The 22,112-nt window shown below is 44.9% G+C and overlaps 1 protein-coding gene across 1 annotated transcript; it reads right to left on the minus strand.

The window, feature by feature from the left end:
• Nucleotides 1-5,963: 5,963 nt before the first annotated feature.
• Nucleotides 5,964-18,687, minus strand: GRXCR2 (glutaredoxin and cysteine rich domain containing 2). The gene is made up of 3 exons (XM_028528792.2): nucleotides 18,208-18,687; nucleotides 12,201-12,428; nucleotides 5,964-6,527 (listed from the first exon to the last, which is right to left on the minus strand). The coding sequence occupies exons 1-3, from the start codon at nucleotides 18,541-18,543 to the stop codon at nucleotides 6,345-6,347; spliced, it is 747 nt and encodes a 248-aa protein (XP_028384593.1). The 5' UTR covers nucleotides 18,544-18,687; the 3' UTR covers nucleotides 5,964-6,344.
• Nucleotides 18,688-22,112: the final 3,425 nt, after the last annotated feature.

Here is a 22,112-nt window from a genome sequence, read left to right on the forward strand (position 1 = left end):
TTGTGAATTAAGGTTTTGAAGTACCTAGAAGGACCAGCCATCCTAAATGCATATGGCACTTAGTTTAAGTTGTTTAAATGATACTCTTAATAAATTTGTAGTCAATGTTTAAAGGCCCCTAGAAAAATTGGTTTTTAGTTTCCGGTATTTGATTCCTGAGCTTAATAAATTGAGCATTAAACAAAACACTAACGATTATGAGTATTTCTCTCTGTAGAAAAATCCTTTGGACATAAAAGGATCTATTATTAAGGACCTAGAGAGAAGGTAGTCCTACCTTGTGTTAGTTATCTATCCCTAGGTAACAAATGGCCCCCAAAATTCCTGGCTTACAACAATGTTTATCACCTCACAGTTGATCAGCCCACAAGTGACGGATGCGGGCAGGCTTTTGCAGAGTGGTTCTGGTTCCAGATTTCTCATGAGGCTGCAATTAAGATGTCAGCCATGGCAGAGTCTCTAGCTCCACTAGGAAAGGAGCTCACCCTTGTAAGCTCACTGGAATGGTGGTTGGTGGGATTCAGGTGCTTGCACGTTGCTGACCCACGGGCCTCAGCTCCTCCCCGGCTGCTGGCCGTAAGCCACCCCCTGTTCTGCACCATGGGGCCCTCCCCATAAGGTGGCTCACAGCCTGGCAGTTGGCAGTCACCAGGAGAGAAAGGCCAGAGAAAGCCTCAAAGTCTTTTATAAACTAATCTTGGAGGTGACCTCCCATTGTGTTTAGCATATCCTGCTGTTAGAAGCCAGGCCCTAAGTCCAGTTCACGCTCAAGGGGATGGCACAAGGGCAGAACACCAGGAGGCAGGGATCACCAGAAGCCATTTGAGAAGCTGTCTGCCTGCAAACTTTCCCAAGGCCTTAGCCCATAAGACAACAATGCACCGAGGGCTCTGGGTGTGCAAACAAATGTCATGTCTCTGCAAACACCAAATCACCAAATACTGAACACCTATGTGCCAGGCACTGTGGTGGGTGCTGGGGATACAGTGGTAACTGAGGCACACTTCCTGCCCTTAGGGAGCTCAGAGCTGAATGAAGGAGACCAACAATGAAAGGAGGTTTAGCCATTCCCTACACTCTCCCCTTCCTGTGGCACCTATCATTTTATTTTGCAAATATCCATTTAAATCCTTGGTTCCTATGAGACTATAATGTCCCTGAGAGAAAGTACTCTGTCTGTTTCATCTTCTGGCTCCTTATTTCTTGCACATGGACTGACTCCTAGGGGGCCTTCAAAATTACAACATTCTGAAAAGCAGACATGGTCAATAATCTAGTAGCCATTCCCATCTTAGTATGAATTTATGGCCTCAATCTTCTGAGAAATAATCACTACTAGGGGAAGAAATACTTGGGAGCTAGATAAAAGTGAACTAAGGGGACTGTATAGAGTGGGAGCTCTTTGTGTTGAAAGAGATAAACATTGACTTTAGTTTTATCACGGCCTGATTTAACTGCCCCATTCCTGACTCCTTCCCCATGCGCCTGCCCCCCCCCAAGCAATGAAGAAATTCTACTGCATTGTGGTTCCAGGTCTTCTCTGGGTTTTACATGTTCTTTAACACAGGCACTAATTATATGCTGTAACTCTGACACTAATGTAACTCCATTTCTCTCACATAATTGCATGAATGTGAATTCTCTACAATTAATGTGTTTAATTAGAAAATGAGGAAATGCAACAAATGAGGACAGGTGATAAAAACAACAGTGAACATTTCTTTCAAATTTACCTTTATCATAAAATTCACTCTGAGTGAATTTCACTCTAAGCTCTAGTGAACCACAGAAATTTTTTATAAATGTCGCTGGCACCGATCTAAGTGAATTTATTATCAGAGCAATTCATATCTGTGGAAGACTGAGAATAAGAACATTATCTTTCCTACAAACTTAAGCTTCATTGATATCTTTGGCCAGTTTAATTTGCAAAGGGTAATTATGGGTAAACTAAGTTAATGCTTTATGTGGATTTCAAAAATTCAATGTGCAACTTCTTCAAAAGAGATCCTAACCTGGAAGCCAACATATAAACAGAATAGAGCAGAGCTGTTGTAGGAGCAAAGGCATATGAGATCTGCCCACCTCGACCCACAGAGTCTCCTGGACGGTCAGGGACAGAAAGATACAGCCATTCTAACCACAACTGTCTTCCAGGAAGGGTGGGGCTGCAAAAGGAAACCTGGCCCTGCTGATCATCCCTGTGTAACGGAGTGAATAGGCCTTGGGGCTACACCCTGTGCGGGGAACAGGGGCCAGAAAGATAAATGATGCTGCCTGCCAGAGCAGGGAGAGTAGAGGGCAGGCAGGCATGCAAAGAGAGAAAAGAAAGGAGGAACCAGCAGGGTGGTTGAAGTGGCCCACAGAGTCAGCCCAAGTCATGGTCTCATGACTGTAATATACTCTCAAGTCCCCGAGACATCTCCCCCATGTCCAGTACAGTTGGTTACTCTCACAAAGGCCTAGTAAGGCAAGAGGTTTGCAAGGATTGCGGAAACGGCCTGCGTGTCTATAGTCTGGGTGGATGTGATGTGGAAAAGAACTGCACATGTGGCACTAAGCGATGATCACTAAACTGAACTAATTCAACTGTTAGGGCGATTCAAGGAGTTAGTAAGTGTGAAGTGCTTAGAGCAGCATTCTGCACACAGTAAAGCTGATATGTACTTGTTAGTGGAAATAAATATATACATTCTGTAATGCAGCCCTGAGGGCTGGCCCAGCTGACCTGGTCAAGCAGGGGAAGCGAAACACACTGCGGTAAGCCATGTATTATGCTGAGTAGAGGCCCAAGGTTATAATCTCATTAATGATACATTCTAAGTGTGTTCCCATCTTTGTATCCTCAGGACCTAGTGCAAATGCCTGGAACCTAGTAGATGTCCAGGGAAAATTTGCTCAATGAATAAACAGATAGATTTCTTTAGAAAACATGTATTCGTTGAAAATGTTTTGAGCTTTCAAAGGAGGTAGCATTATTTCAATCACAGCATCTCTTTCTCTTTTAGCCTTCATACTTGTTTCTAGCTCTGAGGGAGTTCCTGTAGTCTCAGGAGTACCAGTTGGCCAGCCTTGCCCTAAACCCACCCCTGAAACAGGCCTAAACCTCTGACAATGTCGTTAAGATCACGATCAGGAAGTGAGTATTTCAGTGCAAATTTATCCCCACAAGTAGGCAAAGCACTCAGATATGTTTGCAATATTTCTGGGTACAAAGGGCATTCAGAAGACCCCGTGGCTCTATCCTCAAAAGACATCCACAATCCGACCACTTTTACCACTTCTCTTAGTACCACACTCGCAGCTGTCACAAGGATTTCTGCAGTGGGCTCTGAACGGGGCGCGGCTTCCACTTCTGCCCATAGTATCTCCTCTCACCACGGCAGCCAGAAGAAGGGCTTGCTAGAGCATAAATCAGATCGTGACCCTGCTCAGCTCCAAGTATTTTTTTCAATTGGCATCCAATTGGGAAAACAGAAAACACTCCAGATATTTCAAAGAGAGGGAGTGTGTACTATAGAGAGTTAACCACAAAGGTTAGTGAGAGCACGAAGCCACTACCACCCTCAGGCAGGAGGAACCCGAGGGAAAAAGGAAAACCTACAATCCGAGCCACTGCGGTTGCAACTGACCTGCCTGGGCCAGCATTTCCAGCTGCTGTTGCCGCTAATGCAGCTGCCACATGGGAAAGGTTGCCAGAATCCTCATCCTTCAAAAATAAAGACCCTTCCTCCCCGGTCTTCCACGCCTGCCAGTACCTCCGGGGTGGGGGTTGCGGGGCAGGGTGCGGGTCGGTGGGGAGCAGAACCCTAGAGGAAGGCAGAAGGCAAGGGAGTCTGGGAAATGTAGTTTATTTTCAAGTCTCCTGCCCCAGCAGTAGGAGGAGGGTATAGAAGGAGAGGGTGCGGGGTTGACAGTAAACAGACCCCATGGAGAGCAGCATCTCACTCACAGAAAAACCCAGGTTCTTACAATGACTTCCAAGGAAGGCACCCCTTCCAGAGACACATAGGCACCTTCTCTCTGACCTCATTCCCAGCCACGCTGGATTCTTTCCCCTCTGCGAACGCGCCAGGCACCGCCCCCACCCCCGCAGGGTCCAGCATCTGCTGGGTCCTCGGCCCGTGACAATCTCACCCAGACGCGTTCACAACTCGCTCCCGCATCTCCTTTGGGCCTGTATTGAAAGGATACCTCCTCAGTGACGCCTCCTTGAAAACTAATTTAAAATCTCAACCGCTCCGAACCCCTTTATTGCTTTGCTTTATTTTTCATCACAGCATTTACCCTTCTCTAATATATTATACATTTCACATTTCGTTTTCTCATATTTAAATGTATTTTATCTATATTACATATTTTTGGGTTTCCTTCTCTCACTATGTGCATTTCTTATACCTTGTATCTTCGTCAATAAATGTCTCCATCTTTCATATTACCTTCTGGACAGACCTTGTATGTTCAGTGTTCCCCCCCAACAAAATGTAAGCTCTGTTGGGGGAAAGCTTTTTGCCACTGATATAGCCCCAGCGCTCCATAAATACTCGTTGACTGAATAAACCACTTGTAACTATATTTATTATGGGAGGAAACATATTAAACGCTCCTAGGGGCACAGGGGAAGGAAAAGAAACATGGCTGCATCCTTTCCTGTCCTGCCCCCACTTGGGCTATGTTAGGTGTCCCTTCTATGTGCTTGTAACACTCTCTGTAATCCCCCCATGGCAGAACTTGTCCCACTGTGTTGTCATTATGTATTTGCACTTCCGTTTCCTCCACCGAAACTGGCAGTCCCGTGAGAGAGCAGGGGTGGTGCCATCCGAGTGCCCATCTGGGTCACGCTACATGCCACACACTTGGGCAGGGTCATCCCTTGAGTCTCGCGACAGGGATCCAACAGTACTTGTTGTCGAATATTCCCACCGAAAACCAGAAAAATACACTTACAGGTCTCTCAATACTATTCCTGCCTCTGATATTCTGGAAAGATTTAAGAGCCAACAGCTGTGAGGAAACATAAACAGAGTCAGCAAACAGTTAAATGCAGAAGCAAAGAGAGTGGGTCGCAGTTGTATCATCTGGCCAAGCAAGGAGAAGCAGCATTATCATGGCTTCGGAGAATATTTTCATCTTTTTATTAGAAGTATTTATATTCCCTGAAAAACATTCCACTGTGAGTTATTTTAAGAGCTGGATATTACCCTATAACAAACAAATCTTGAGAAAATTAAGTTATGAAAATCTAAGTAATTATCACAGAAAAAGCAATGCATCTCAATAGATAACAGATTTTACAGTTTTATTCTCAAGGGGAGTGGGTGTTAGAGTTACAAAGTTCTTTAACAAAAGCAGTTTTCTAATTTTATAACCAACTTCAAGAGGAGCGGATTGTCTTTAGTACAGGGAGTCATAGACAGTAGAAAGATAATTGCTAGAGATCAGCCTTGGTTGGTTTTTCTTTTAGAGGTTTCCAGCGGATACCTAGACAATATCCAAAGTCTTTTATGAGGAGACTGTGGCTCTATCTCACACGCAAAATGGATTCATTTATTTGGTAATAATTCAGAACTGGAAGAAGTCATATCACGCACAAGTACTTAAGCACCAAATTTATCATAAAAAGCTTTGACTTGGCTTATATCCTCGATAGTTCAGAGGCACGCAGGCATGTCTTATCTCGTCTCGTCCTAGGAAGGAGGCTTGCCGTCATCTGCACGAGCATCACCCAAGCACATCACGCAGGAGGGACTGGAGACTTTGCAGGGAAGGCCCCCGCAGCGGGCCTGTCTTCCGCACAGAGCAGTACCAGCACGTAGCTGCTGTTCTGTTTTCGAGGCCTGCCAGTGCAGTCGGGCGTCCGGCATCCCTTCCTTCTTCTGCTTAACTACAAATTCAATTTGACCAATGATGATTTGAAACACATTATAAGCAACAAGAATTTAGACATCAGAAATCTGGTTTGTCTAAGTTTGCAAAATAACTCCCAACCAAAAAACAACGTCAGCCTGCTGCCTGAAGTCGATGTCTATCTGTTCGCTAGCACAAGGAGAACACTGAGCTACGTCAAGGGAGCTACAAGCACACATTCCTGGAAGGGTAATTTTAGAACCAGTTTCAAAGCTGGCTCTAATTCGAAAATGCCTCTGCCCCTTAGGCCCACATGGAGGTGTTACCAGCCTCTGAGATGCCATTGAGTAGTCAAGTGTTTATTTTTTTCTTTTTGCCAGGAGTGGAAGAGATCACAGCTACTGTGGCTTCCTTGCTGGGAGAGGGAGAGCGGGGGGCAGTTTATTAGAAATAACTCTAGAAAGGATGTGATAAAAGCAGACATACAAAGCCCCAGGCTATTGATTGCAAATCTGGCAAGGCTGCAGGCCATTCTCATTGCAGGCAGGGCACCGCAGGGCCCGGTAGGACTCCTTGAATCTGTTGGCCAGCATCGAGAACTTGCTGCCATGGCACAGAGAGCAGGTGGCACTGCCCGACCCTCGGCAGTGAAAGCAGTTGTCATCTGGAAGCTCCCCTTCCTGCAAGAGATGGGTCAGGGTTTAGTTACAACAGCAGTTCAAGTTCATTGATCGCATGCAGGTCAAAAGAGCACTGGGCTGCTGCAAAGGCTATGGCAAAATAAGAGGAAAATGTTTCCCACAGATGGCAAGGAGGGAACTGGCCAGAGGCTCAGAATAATCACAACAATTTCATCAAAGTGGGTTTCCCTGGTGGACACCTCTAGGAGACCATCCCCTGCTACCATGCCTTGCATTTGTGACTGCACATTCTTCATTGCCCTTGTCGCCATGGGGGCAAAGACTTAGCTTTCCTCATTGCCAATACCAAGAGTGAACACTTGTAGCCTGCCTAGTAGGTGCCAGGCGCTGGTCTAAGAGCTTTCTTTCGTATATCAACCCATCTACTGCCCACCGCATCCCATGAGATAATACAAGGATTATCATCCCTATGCTACAGATGGGAAAATGAGACCCTGAGAAGTTCCGTTACTTGCCAGTTGTCACACAGTGTGGCAGAATAAGAGGCAAGTTTTGCTCCGAGGCAATCAAGCACCAGAGTTCATGCTCCTGTGATTTCATACACAGCTCCTCATTGTAGGTGTCCAAAGTAGGTGCTCAAGAAAGATTGTTTTGTGAGACTGAGAGACCAAGTGGATGAATGAGTCAATGCTACAACCTGTGGGAGCTGAGCTCTGAATTCTTGCGATACTTTATCTTGGTCCTCTTTGAGAACTGTGATGAGGCCCCAGGATGATGGACATCATCAATGTCCTCTGACATCAATTCCGCACCCTGGGGAGTTCCCCTCACCTCTCTAAATCTCCATTTCTTTACCTGTGAAATGAGAGCGATGAGGCTTACCTCTGAGTAGCTGCAATAATAGACGGGAGAGTATCTGAAAATATCCTATTATCTGGCATAGTAGTGGTTCCACATAAGAATTTGTTCACTGTGAAGCCTTGCTAATATGTCTCCAGCCCCCTACTCCAACCCTCTGAAAAATGCTCCATCTACTGTCATGCTCTCCCCTAAGTCATCTCATGAAAATTGGCCATCTTTGCACTCCTGTGTAGAGCCCACACAGAGACCTGTAACCATCCAAGAAATAAGGAGCGCTACCAGCTCTATACCAGGTGGATCAAGCACCAGGTCTTGTCCATTTCATCTTCAAATCCATCCCTTTTCTCCACCCCACAGCCACAGCCCTAGTCCAGACACCCACCAGCGCTGGCAGGAACTCAGTGTGGATGCCTGCCTCTGGTTCTGTGGGCTGTCCTCCCCACCGACACCCATTTCATTAGGTGGCCTGCAGCTGTGATTGCCACTCAAGAGACCTTTTAATGAACACGTGCCTTCCAGATAAACTTCAGATCAATACCTGGTCCCCTCGGCTGCTTTAAATGTTTTGTCACATCTTTCCTCAGGCTCTTAGCTCTCCCTCCAGCTGGGCTCCAGGGACCTTTCCCTCCTGACTACCCAGCCAAATGCCACGGTTCTCAAGTATTCAGGAGCCTTGCCCACCCACAGGCCTGGACCAGGAGTCCCACCCGCCTGTACTGCCCCCTGCAGGGCAGTCTCTGGCTCTACCGAAAGCTCCTGCTGAGTAGACAAGGGAGCTCTTGGAGCTGGCCGGTCTCACAGCCGGCCCCTGGATATCCAGTGCGGTGCCAGGGAAATATTTGCTGTTCACATATTTGCCAAAAGAATAAACAAAGAAAGCAATGATGTCTAGAGAACACTTTCTATTCTTAAATTCTAGGAAATACCAACGCAGCTAGAATCCACTGGGTGGCTCAACCCCGCTAACACCGCTTTCTTTTATAACCTCATAATAAAAATAATCTTCGAAAAGGGAGGCATTAGTTCTGAAAATAGCTCCATTGTGCTGTACAGTGCTTAAAATGGTGTTAAATTTTATTCATTCTAGATTTAGGAAATGGAAGTGATTATCCAACCAGCAAAAACCTAAATCCTGTCTCTGCACCCTTTTGTTAAGATTTTATTGATTGTTGCCATACTCTCATATATTAACAATGGAGGAATTTGTTTTCTTCTCTTAAAGTATTCAAGAGAAATACACTTGCCAAAATGTTCTTAAAGCAAATTGCCACAGACCATTTATCTGCCAAATCTACGCTTTATACTTGATCCCAGTGAGATTTTAATGCTACGAGTTGATGTTGTCAAAGAAAGTACAGAAGAATCACAACATAATGCTACACATGTGATCTGAAAATTAGTTTGTATAGAATGTTAGGTCAGATATTGAAAGATTAATAAAATGACCAGGTAAACCTGCTATAGAGAATAAAACCAAATCATTAATCAAATTTTACCTGATGTGTTGTTGGAGATTTTGCCGGAGTTTCTGTTCTTACCTTGGGTCACCACCCTTCTCCAACCACTCACCCTCAACATGCTCATTTAATTATTTAATGATTCATTAAATCAAGTATTCACTGAGCCGCTACTCTATACAAGGCATGCAGGATAAAAGCATTGGCCTTCCATTCTCATTATGTTTTAAATTCTTCCCAGAAACCATTCAGTAACAGGACTTAGGACATAGTTGTACAGCATGGCTTAGGTTCTAGAGCCAACAAACCTCCACAAACCACCTCCTACTGGCTCCACGCCCAGGGTGAGGGACCTCGGCTTTCATTACAGACCCAAAGGCTGGAGTAACCCTAAAGATGGTAACCAGCACCAATGTGGAGGCCACTTAGCAAAGTGGTCACCACCGTGAGATGGGCAGTCAGGTGGACCTGAGTTTGACGAGTGGCTCTGATGACCTCTGGCAAGTTCCTTAACTTCCCTGAACCTTAGTTTCCCCAGGCACGGAAGGAGACCACTGGTAGTGTCCACCTCACAGAGTCTTTGCAGGCATGAAATGGATTATGGCATGGAGAGCATCAGACATGGTGCCTGGCTATTGTGGGCCCTCAATAGATGGTAGGTATCATTACCGGTGTTTATTTTTCATTACTATTATTTCAAAGGCAAGAGCACATAAAGCGTAAAGGAGCCCAGATGATATATGGTCTCACATCCACTGAACACAGGGGCAGGTCTTGCCCCTTCCACGTTTCACGGGGGCTCGATTCAGTCCTCCCTCTCCTTTTCTTGCATAGTCATCACAGAGGCTAAGCATGGCCTGGCTCTCAGCCTCACCCCACCTCTTCATCAAGGTCCCTGCCGAGGCCCCGTCCCACATAGTACAACAGGGAGCCTCCCAGTCAGAAGGGGCTCCTTGGTGTTCCCCTGACCCTCCTTTACAGAATAAGCTTGCCTGGACATTTACTGCATGGGGGAGTGGGCAAACAAATAGCAATTTAAAACAGAGTCTAAAGGACAGGCAAGTGAAGTATCCCCTTTCACAGGAATTTCCTGCTGCACACCCCTGCCCTGGTTTGTGGCACTGCAGCTGAAAAAGAGGGCTCTCTCCAAATGGAATTTAAAGGTGATTGTCCTATCAGGCCCGTTGTTGCTTTTCCATTCAGGGCTGCCGTGCGATCTGTACTTGAGCATTTCTGGCTCTTTTTTGAAAATCAATGCCCCTGCCAGCTATAACGTGCTAAGAAAAGGGACCAAGTGAGTGAACATTAATGTGGGGAGGGAGCATTTGCAGGACGGTGTTGTCTGCCGGCTGCTGCACTGTGTCCTGAATAGTGCTGTCTAGGGCAGACAGGGGCGGAACCCTTCCAACCAGCTGGCACTTGGGTCCCAAACTCCTTCTTTCCACAAACACTTAATATTCACTGAGCACCTATTACATTCCAGGATCTGGTTTGGGAGCCAATGCAACTACCTTCTTACGCCCAACATAAACATGGCCCCTACCCTCACAGACACTAAATCTTATGCAGTGAGAACAAACATTGACCAAATAATTGTACAAATAAATACAAGACTACGACTGTGAGGAGGGGTGGGGGATACCCTGAGGGGTCCCTCCTTGGGAATTTTATCCTTGTGGAAGTTGGGGGAAGCCCCTCTGAGGAAGTGACACCTCCTCGGAGACCTCAGGGGCTGAAGGGCAGGCAGCATCGAATCTGCAGAACCTTCCAGGCACAGGGAAGTTGCCTCTGGTGAGAAAGAGCCAAGAGCACGTGAGGGGCAGCTAGACAGGCTGTGCACCTGGGGCCGAGAGACTGAGGAGAGATGTGGAAGAGATGAGGCTGAAGAGGCCAAGAGCGGCCAGGCTATGCAGTGAGGTGTTTTGGTTTTAGCCCAAGAGAAGAGAGGCCAGTGAAAGATTTTGGTGGGGAGAAGGGAGATGAAGGGATGACACAGATTTGCATTTCAAAAATATCTTATCAAGCGTGAGATCCAGTCAGAAGGAGACGGGAGTGGCTGGGAGCGGAACTTTTAACAAGAGTCTTTCGTGGGAGTCTGGGGAGTCTGGTCGTGACCTTCTTGTCCCTGTCCCCTGAACCCTCCCAGGGTGGGGACATCACTCCAGTGAAGGAAGCCCTTAGCCCAGGTTGTCACGTGAAAAAAAGGGAGGTGACAGTGTGCCCCATAGAAAGCTTCAAGTCCCAAAAGATGAAATCTAAAAAGAAAAAAAATCCACTTCTGCTGCTATCCAAGCTTTTACTCTTAGTTCAATTTCATCACAATCGCTTTTCCCACCCCCAACCCCGCACTGTGAACTAACAAATATTATCAGTCTTCCCCTCCTCTGAGCGTGTCTGAGCAATGGTGTCCAAGGGGGAGAGTGTGTGCAGAGAAACACATTTGAATTATTTATATTTTTATCTAAAGAAAACAAGAAATTAAGCTTTAATAATACTTTCAAAAGAAATTGCCATACTAATTTTTAATAAACTAGTTGACACTAGCACCTTCACTAGGACTGGCAGTCACTATAAAAATATAGCCAAGGGACCCTGGAATGAGCATGATGTACCCTGGCTGGTGTGGCTCAGTGGACCGAGTGGCAGCCTGCAAACAAAAAGGTGGCTGGTTCAATTCCATTAGGGCACATGCCTGGGTTGTGGGCCAGGTCCCTAGTCAGGAGCACATGAGAGGCAACCAGTGTTTCTCTACCTCTCTTTCTCCCTCCTTCCCCCTCTCTCTGAAAAGAAACAAATAAAATCTTTTTTTAAAAAGCATGATGTAAAGCGACCCCACTTCACGTAAAGTGACAATGGTGTCCTGGCTCATTCACTCATTCATTCACTTTCAGCATGTTGCAACATTTTGCAGTTTACTTGTGCCCGGTCTCCTGGATTTACAAATGATACCGCTTAGTTTAACTAAACTCATCTCTACAAACTCTAAAGACTCACACCTTTACTAGATTTCTTCAAGGAAACTGTGGATTCAGGATAACACCAATACCAGAAGCACCAGCAAAGCCCTAGGAAAGGACAGAGCTACTTTTTCCACCTCTACAGCAGGATGTTCCCATGTCTAAGCCACACTGCAAAGTGAAAACAGTAGATACCTAATTAGATCTCAAAGAAGTCATTTAAAAATTAAAATTAGGAGTGTCTGAAATATGGACTTATAACTATGATTGCTAACAGTGAACCATTAAAATATAATAAAAGCATAGCATCTTGAATATTTAGACATGGTAAGTAGTCACATTGGAAGGTTTTTACGTAAGTAGTGCACAACCAGGACAACCTGGGGACCACTGCAGCCCGGCCGCTCCAAGTGGGACAGCGCACCACTCGGACGCACCTGTGGGTACTGGTTGAGGGGGAACGCGCTTTCTGTCTCTGCCAGAGGCCCGTTGTTCTGGTCACTGTTTCCATAGATTTCTTCTTTGCTCATCAGAGACTCTTCCTCAACCTCTCCTTCCTTCTGGAGAATCTTCCTCATGAAGTCTCTCTTGTCCATGGGGGTTCGAATGATTTTCAGGTTATTCGTGTAGATGATTATCTTTCCAAAATCTATAATAGGTGGGGACTAGAGAAATGGAGAATGAGCATGGAACCTCCACCAACAATCACCAAATAAATACAGGGCTGCAGAACCTGTTCTCCATCCCAGGAAACGGGAGAGGAGGAACTCCTGCTCCCCGGCCCTCGTGATGCCGTTGGGCCACAACGCTCCCGTTCATTTCCCGTTTGTTTGCTTCCTCTGAAAACCAGGACAGCCTTCTCCCTCCTCCTGCTGATGGTAACCGCGCAAAGCTGAGCTGGTCATGCAACCAGAGTGTGAGAATCTGCCGGGCAGAGTCCAGAGTGCATATTTCAGCCACATCCCACAGCAGCTGATGCAGGGCCAGGCACAATGAGAGCTTAATGAATTCAAAGGAGTGCTCTTCTTAAAACAAATACCAGTCCAGACTTTTTCTATGTATAAATAATAGCAATACTGGATACAATTTATTGAGTTGTCATTATTATTATTATTACTATTATTGTCTCAGGCATTATGGTAAGCATTTTATGACCATTACCTTGCTTCTCCCCTGAACATCCCCATGAGGCAGATGCTATGATTTCCACATTCTGTAGATGGAGAGACCAGGTCTCAGTGTGGTGAAGTGCCTCTCGAGGTTATGAAGTTACTCAAAGTCTGTAGTGGAATTTGAACCCAACTCTGTCTCACTCTGCAGTCCATATTCTTAGCACCCATACTAAACTATTCACAAGCACTCCCTCCAATATAAGATCATTATATTTATTTACATATAAATATATGATATATTTTGCTAATATATATTATTAACTCATAACTTGTTTTTGTCATTCATCTATGAAAATCTCATGTCCACAAATATACTTCGGTAGCATCATTGCGTAGCTTATATGCCCCTGCATGGATTTCTCCGTGTTCCTTAACCATTTGCTGAGGAATAATTTGGACACCACTGCAATGCCGTAGCGAAGCCTGAGAGTCAATGTTCAGGGATTACTCAACTAAGAAGGCACATCCCTTCCCAGAGCTGGGAGAGCTCACAGGAAAACAAGGCCGGATCCCGATTCCCCTGCTCACCAATGGTGAGACATAGGGGAGCCAGTTGGCCTCTCAGAACCTCAGTTTGCTCCCCTGTAAATGGGCTGCCATCTATTTCATATGTATTAACTACCACAAACTAATTATTAAAACACAGAAATACCTCTATACTGGGTGGTAAACAGGTGCTGTCCTGAGACTCCTGGGTGCTCTCCTGGTCCCCCAGCCTGTCTTTAGGGAGCCTCCAACACCCCAAAAACCAGTGATGTAAAAGTTAAGACTTAGGGCCTCAGATGTTAAGACCCTGCCCCAACACAGCTGGCTTCTGGGGCAATGAAGCAATTAATATTTTGACTCTCATCCCTGTGGCTCCTTCTATCATCTTCCAGGTGTGGAGATGCTATGAAGAATATATAAAGCCGGGTTTGCAAAAGCTGAAAATACCATGCAAAGGGTAGGCATTGTTACTGCTATTATTATTCAAAACTGGTCTTTTAGTAGTTAGGGCATGCCCCATCGGGCTACACAACCACATGCTTCCACATGAGATATTCTGCCCTGGTTTTATAGACCCGTATCAACCAATCTAGTGAGACCCTGCCCGTAAGCGGTCTCAGACTGGCTGGAGTGGGACCGCAATGCTCAGGTCCCTTTCCTTGAAACATCCATGGAGTTTCAACAATTATTTATGAAGCCACAAGCTTCCTGCCTGGCCCTGGTTTCCCTCCCTCTCTTCTGGGGATCGTGTGGCAGCTCCCATTTCCTGCAGTCTGATGCGTGCTGGGTTCCGGTGTCACACTCCGGACTATCAGTTTCTGAGCAGCAGAAGATAAAGATGGTGGCACTTTTGGAAGGTTCCATTTCCACTCCCACAGCTGAAGCGGTTCAGTTACTAGGGAGCTTTTTTTTTTTTTTTGCCTCTATAGCTGGTTTCTTTTTTTTTTTCAAGTCAAAAAATGTCAATAAACTTTAAAAAGTCTGCAGTCATCTCATTCAACCTCCTACCTTTCGGTATGTGAGACCCCCAGTGGAGTACAGTAAATTTATTTTTAATGTATTCCAAAGAGGGATGGTCCCAAATCACCCTTCAGGTGTGTTTAAGTTTCAGTCACCCTGACAGCCAAGTTCTTCCTTGTGTCTAAGGAAACTCTCTGGGTGTAACTAAACTTCACCTTATCTGGTTACAGGCTCCTGCCTGTGAGGGACACCCTCTCTTACATTATAGAAGGCCAGGATGGAGCCAGGAATTTTCTGTTTCCTTCCATAGTGCCCGGAATGGTAACCTATGGGATTGAGCTTCATAAACACCATGATGTCAGTGGCAACGTGCCAAGATTGCTCTCCAGTCACCCTGACACCCTCCCACTGCTCTGCCTCAAAGCAGAAACACCTCAGTGGGTACTAGAAACTCAGTGGGCTTTGGAAGCAGGCAGACCTGAGCTCAAGTTTTATTCGGATGTTCTTTGACAGTTCTGTGAGATTTGCAAGTTACCGAACCCGTATGAATTTCTGTTTTTCCTATTTGTAAAATTCTTTCTCACAGAAGTATTGTAAAGGTAGATTTACATATTTGGTATAAAGTGGCTGTTCAGTAAATGTTACTCTCTTCCTTTCCCTTCCATTTTTCAGGAAACTTATAAACTTCAGTCAGCCCCAACCCATTAAAATATTTTATTGCTTATAACCACTTTCTCTATCCATCGCATACAAATTTTAAAAGACTCAATATTTCTTTCATAAGAACCTGGTCGTTTTCACAATGGTAGGGGACACTTTCTGAGCAGGTGCAAGGTGGCAGACACACTGCTAAGTGCCTCTTGTGTGGTTCCCCTTTCTCATCACCACAACAATCTTTGTTAGCAGGCACTTTACTGCCCTCACATCCCAGACTGTGACATTGTGACAGGGCAGCTCACAGCAAGGCTAAGTGGCTGCAAACGCTCCCACGGGTGACTAGGTGGAAGGGACAGAGCCCAGATTTAACTGACATCAGAGCCCTTGTTTTAAAATATGTATATATATATAATTTCTAATGAAACAAACTCTTCAGAGAAAGACAAATAGCATATGATCTCACTTACATGTGGAATCGAGTGCACAAGACAAAGTGATGGACAAAGCAGAAACAGAGGCATGGACACAGGGAACAGATGGACAGCTGTCAGAGGGGAGGGAGCTGGGGGACTGGATGGAAGAAGGTGAAAGGATGAACCAAAGAACACACATGCATGACCCATGGACACAGGCGACAGGGTGGTGATGGCCAGAGGGAAGGCGAGGTGGGGGATGGATGGAGGTGGGCAATAGGGTAGGGGGAAATGCGGACATCAATAATAGTATCAACAATAAAGTAAAATATATATATATTATTTTTAATGTGGTAAATATACATAACATAAAATTGACCATTTTAACCATTTCCAAGTATATAGCTCACTGGCATTAAGTACTTCCACATTGTTGTATAACTATCACCATCATCAATCTCCAGAGCGTTTTCTTATTCCCAAACTGCAACTCGGTGCCATTAAACAGTAACACTCCCTTCTCCTCTGCCCCAGGCCCTGGCAACCACCTTCTACTTTCTGTCTCTATAAATCTGACTACTCACATAAGTGAAATGACACAATTGTCCTTTTGTGACTTATTTCACTTAGCATAATGCCTTCCGATTTCATCCATGTTGCAGCATTTGTCAAAAGTTCCTTCCTTTTTAAGACTGAATAATGTTCCATTGTCTGTATATACAACATTGTGTTTGTTCATCTACTGATGGACATTTGGGTTGTTTTCACCTTTGGACAATGGTGAGTAAAGCTGCTATAAACCTAGATATGCAGATATCTGTTCAAGGTCAAAGTCTGTACTTTTAGTTGTGCTTAACTACTATGTGCTGTTGCCTCATAGCCAATATTTACTAGGGGTTATTTTACGGTTGGATTCACTATTGAAAAATCATGACTTCCCAGCTCTCATTTCTTTATTTTTCATGAATACCACATTGAAGGCCTATTTCAGTGGGTGCAGGTACATGAATCCATCCCAACCGGTCTCATATGTAGAGGCTGGCTAGTTTGGGACGTGGCTTTCGATCAGACAACAAAGAAAACAAGGATAACTGGACCAGGCAGGAATCTAACCCTGAACATGGCCTCTAGAGTCTAGTGTTTCAATCAGCTGTGCCATGCTGCCATGAAGACTCAGTTTTCTGTTTGCATAAATCCATGCCTCTTCATACCTTTACATGAATGTCAAGGTTGACATATTCACAGATGAAGGTCTAGCAGTCCTATGTTATCTACTGTAGCCTTGTACAAGGTATTGTATAAACTACAACTTTGTAAATTCTAAATCTACAAATAAGATTTAGGTCAAAAGAGATACTGTAAGAACAAGATGGCTAAGTACCTAGGACATAAAAAGCACTCAGTAAATGGTAACCATTACTATTATCATCAACATTATTAGTAGTGATTTTATGCTCTAAAGAGGAGTATTCCATAGGGCAAAAGGCATGGAGAATCAGAAGACCTGGGACCTTACTGTGACTCTGCACCAATGACCCTGCAATAGTGGATGAGTCTCTTAACAACTTGGCTCTCAGTGTCCCTCAGCTGCAAAATGGGAGTGGCCATACTTGGCCTTTCTCCTCAAGTCCATGGTGAAGACCCAAAGAGACAGTATGTGACAGTACTTTGCGATGAATAAGCCATTCCAGTAAAGTGAGGGACTGTTCCTTCCAGGCCCCTTTAATACCAAAAAATACATTACCTTTGATAAATGTGGACATGCCCATAATTATACTTTTATCAATGCTAGGGAGTCCAATACATTTGTCTGCTATAAATGTATTATTTGTTGCCTTAGGAAACTACCAATAAAAATGATTACAGAGTAGTTGCCAGAATTTCACACTTGAAAGATGAGTACAAATCCTGGTGTGCTATTCATGAGTAACCTGGTATGTTACATAATTGTAGTTAATCTTAAAAACACACACACATGCACAGTCCCACTGGCAAAGAAGATATACACATCTCCTCTTAGATTTTGGAAATCAGCGATTACTTTTCCAGGTTCTTCTAACTAAAAAAAAAAATCATCTATGGGCTTTTGATTAGTCATGGTACTGGAGAAGATCATTGAAATTCCCAAATAAAATACATGTTTCAAATGAACTCATGGCTCCAACTTCTTCCCCATCTAACACTTCCTCTGAGTAATTTGCTTTTCACCACCTCTTCCCAGGACTCCAGCTGCCCAGTGTTCATGCCAATGAGCAATGCAAAGGCAAAATAAATAAACTGACAGACATTTTTTAAGGCAGGCAGCACGTGGGAGATTGGGGGCGGGGGGAAGACATGGATTAACCACAAGGGGAATAATTGCCTGGGGTACAGTGAGCACCTTCAAACGCTTAGCTCTTTTGGGAACAAGCCAGCCCATTGCTGCACAAGTTTCTAAAACGGCATCCAGGTGACCTGAAAACCACTGCACCGCTATTTAATTTACTTACTGAGATAACCCCACCGAAGACCCAGTGACAATTTTGCACCCTGGATGGAATATGAACATTATCTATGCTTATTGCACTTGCCAATAAGTGGTCACCAAGCATGTTATTCTTGTCCCAAGAAATATTATCCTAAGAGTGACTTCCGTGTAGTGTGCCTACAGCCCTCGTGGGTACCGGAGCGTGAGCATAATACAAAATTGAAACGTTCAGGTGTTTCTCTAAACGCACTTTAGTCTTTAAGGATTATACACCACGCACAATACCAACCTTATGGTCATTTGCCTTGTAATCGTTGAAGAAAGGCTGGCTGCCGGCCAGAGTGTAGGCATTGCCCTCTCTAAACACGCTGATCCTTTGAGCAGTCAGCTTGGGGGAGTATGGCCGGGGCTTGGGGGCTTCCCCAGACCCGTAAACACCATCCATTGGCTCAAGGGACTCTTGGAGAAAACTGTGAGGATACTCCTCCTTTGGTGATTCTAATTCCTGCCCATCCTCAAAGACCTGCTTCAACACGCGGCCGCTGTAGGAGGAGGAGATCTTAAATCGTACTTTCCGGGGTTTGCCGTCACTCTTCTGGTTCAGCTTCTTCTCGGGGTCCTCCATCAGCAGAAATTTCCCTCTGCGGTTTCCGGGCTCCAGTGCAGCCAGTGCAACCTGGAGCTCTGAGAAAAAGGCGCTCTATTTTCCCTCCTCCTGCATATGATTAATTCAAGTTGCTGCTGGGACGTGCTCAGTTTACCGCAACTGACACCCTCGCGTTAAATATTGATAGACCCGCATGCAAAGGCAAGCCACTGTGGGTTTATGGAGCACAGTGAGCATGAGACAAAAGTGGGTCCCTTCTGCATCCCAGACTCACCCAGAACTTCACCCCAGCCCCGGATTTTCTTAACCCGAGTAGGTTTATTTACACTGAACAAGTACTAGTTTGAGTAAAGACCCGTTACTCAATCAGTCAGCAAATGTCTTGTTATTCTTACGGACAGCTATGACCTAATAAGCATTTACTAAGATCCAGAGATTTTTGCACGCATTACCTTACTTTGTCCTCACAATAACCCTACACTGAAAGTCTTGTTGACCCTGATTTACAGAGTGGAAAGTGAGACCTGGAACAGTTTCCCCCATTTATCTACTGTATTGTAGCTAAGGAAGTAACAGGGCAGGGATTCAAACTCATTCTCTGTGACTCCAAAACCCATGACCAACCCACCGGTTTTCAAACTGTGTCTCATGGAATCCTACAAAAGAGGAAGCGCAGGTCCTAGACCCTGGGCCTTCAGCCCCTGTGTTAACCACAGCAGTTCCATTTGATATCAGTATTATATAGAGAGTTTATTGCATGTCAATTATACTTCAATAAAAACCTTTCTTTGTAAAAGACAAAAAAAAAGATTCATTTGCAAGCACAGTGCTACACCCCACTGCTTGTTATAGACAGCACCTAGGAAATGCCGACACTGTGAGACAGTCCCTGGGATGAATGTCAGAGAAGCATGACACATGGGGCTTGAGAATGACAGTCCTGCAGTCTGGTTTAGGAAACAGCCCTAACACACACGAAATAGCTGAGGAAGCAAAGTGTCCCCCGCCGACTCCCAGAATAGCTGTCCTGGGAAGAAAGCTGTCCCTGAGGGGACGAGGATGGAAGAAGAAGGCTTGTAAAGGCAAGGGCCCTTGGCTTGGGTCTTGAAGGATGGGTTGGATGTGAAGAGCTGGGTGGGGGGTTTAAGCTTTTCACCCTGTCTTTGCTAATGACATCATCATCTACTTCATTGCCCCCGCTGACTTCTCTCCTACTCCTGCAGTGCTTCCTAGGAATCCTACCACCACTGCCTTCTCTCATCCGCCCCAGCGCCCTAGCCCGAGGTCAAGCCCTCACCACTTACTTCCATTTCCAGTTGCAGCAGTCTTCCAGGGACTGTCCTACCCATCCACACATCTGTTCTCCACCTGGGTACCAGAGCGGCGCTCCCAAACGCAAGTCTGGGAATGTCAGTCTCCTGCAGAGAAAGTCCTAACCCTGCCTCTCAGCAGGCGAGGCTCCTCAAAACCAGACCCCACCTCCCTTTCTGACCTCATCCTCTTTGCTCTTGCAGGTGCCTCGCAGACCTGGAGTGCCAGGCACACTGACGAGCTCACCTGTTTCTCAAAACCACCAGTTTCTGTCTCTCATCCAGCACTCTGTTTCCAATTGAAATGTCCAACTCCCCCTCCCCCTTGAAGTCACAGCTCAAATGGCACTGTTTCCGGGAAGCCTTCCTACCTGCCCCAGGGAGAAAGCCATGGAACTTTGTACCTCCCACCCTGAAATGCTTGCTGTTTTCTTTACCTCTCCCATGGCCCCCGCCACTAAACTGGGAGCGCCTTAGAGTCAGAAGCTGCCTTGACCAATTCCCTGTTGTCCATATTTATCAAAGTGCCTGGTACACAGTAGAACTCAGGTAAGAATTGTTGAACGAATGACTCCCCAGGTGAGAGAAATCACATAAATAAAACTTTTGGAAGAGGAGGTAAGCCTATTTTGGGGACAATAGTAAAGAGGTAGAATCAGAAAGTTGTTAAGAAAAATATGTACATTTCTACTAAGGAGGGGTTTCACAGTGATAAGCCCCCCACAGCCATGTAATCAACATAAGAAATACAGCACGTTAAACACACACACACAGAAACAGCATCTGTTTCAAAAGAAAGCTATGATTATCATAACATCAGAAGACTCATTCTCCTATGTTCCCTAGGATGCAGGGCTCACCCCGATGTACCGTGAACAGTTTACAGGGGGCGGAACTCGGATCCCTCAGCGCTTAAAACAGCCAGCTGGACCCAGGCTTCCCGGCAGTCACCTCCGACCACATCAGCCTCGTTCATTTGCTCCAGTGCACAGGACAAGCATCATTATTTTCAGTGTATGCCGCACCATGAAAAACACTGGGAAGCCCTAAAGAGGGGAATATTTTCTTCTATTCAGACCAGGAAGCAGGTATGAATAAATGACCAACAGCATGTCTTAACCTGGAAGGATCAGTGAGCTGACTTCTGCAGCTACTTGTCAAATAGGCATTTTCCATTGCCCAATGGATGAACACCGTTAACAACAGTAGCCTTTCAGAAGAGGAGACTCCACCCAGAGCCCATGCATTGATGCGTGTCACAGTCACACCTCTGCTGCCTTGAACATGGTTAAGTTAAAATTAAGTTTGAGATATCGACACAATTGAATTACATGGGATCCTGTCTGTGAAAAAAGAAGCATTTAATTAGGTGAAGAAATCAAAAGCTGCAAATGAGTTTTCTAAGTAACATTTGTTCTGTACTTTTTTAGGGCTTGTTTTATATTCACAACAGATTCTGAGCAAACAAGATCAAAATCATGAGAAGTTTTGGAAGAATCAGGCTTACTTGATGGTTTTTAGAGGTTAGTGTTTTCAGAATAGTGATAACTCAAACATTTCCAAAAGGAGAATAAAACTGAAAAATTGAAAGTGATTTTGGTAGTGCTATGAAAAGCCTTAAAAATGTTCAGATCCTTGAACCTTACTAAGAAAATAACTGCATAAATCAGAAAAAATAATGGCAAACATTAACATTGATTGTCAATGGCTGAAAAGTTCTGAATGATTTTTTTCTTTCCCAGTTTCATTAAATTTTAATTATCTATGATAAGCTTATCTAACTTGGATAATCAAGGGGAAAAATAAATGAAAAATCCATTCCTTTCAACCAAGTAATTTCTCTTAAGGAGATTTTTTTTTTCAATTCTAAGAGTTCAATTGAGGAAAAAAATTAATTCAAATTAGGCAGCACCAAACCAGGAGTGGTTAGCTAGGCGTGCTCTGCCAGCAGGAGTGTGGGGAGAGACTTCCACAGAGAAAGCCGGGAAGCAAAGTGAGGACATGACTAATTGGCTACAGTTTAAAGCCTAATTGGCTGCTCATGGTCGGTTGTCCTTAGTATTTTGATTTTTTTAACTATTTTTTTAAGTTTTTATTTATTTATTTTTAGAGAGAGAAGGGAGGGAGATAGAGAGAGAGAGATAGAAACATCAATGTGCGGTTGCTAGGGGTTATGGCCTGCAACCCAGGAATGTACCCTGCCTGGGAATCGAACCTGCGACACTTCAGTTCGCAGCCCACGCTCAATCCACTGAGCTACGCCAGCCAGGGCAGTAT

This window comes from Phyllostomus discolor, chromosome 13, assembly GCF_004126475.2.
Source record: "Phyllostomus discolor isolate MPI-MPIP mPhyDis1 chromosome 13, mPhyDis1.pri.v3, whole genome shotgun sequence".
Classification (NCBI taxonomy): Eukaryota; Metazoa; Chordata; class Mammalia; order Chiroptera; family Phyllostomidae; genus Phyllostomus; species Phyllostomus discolor.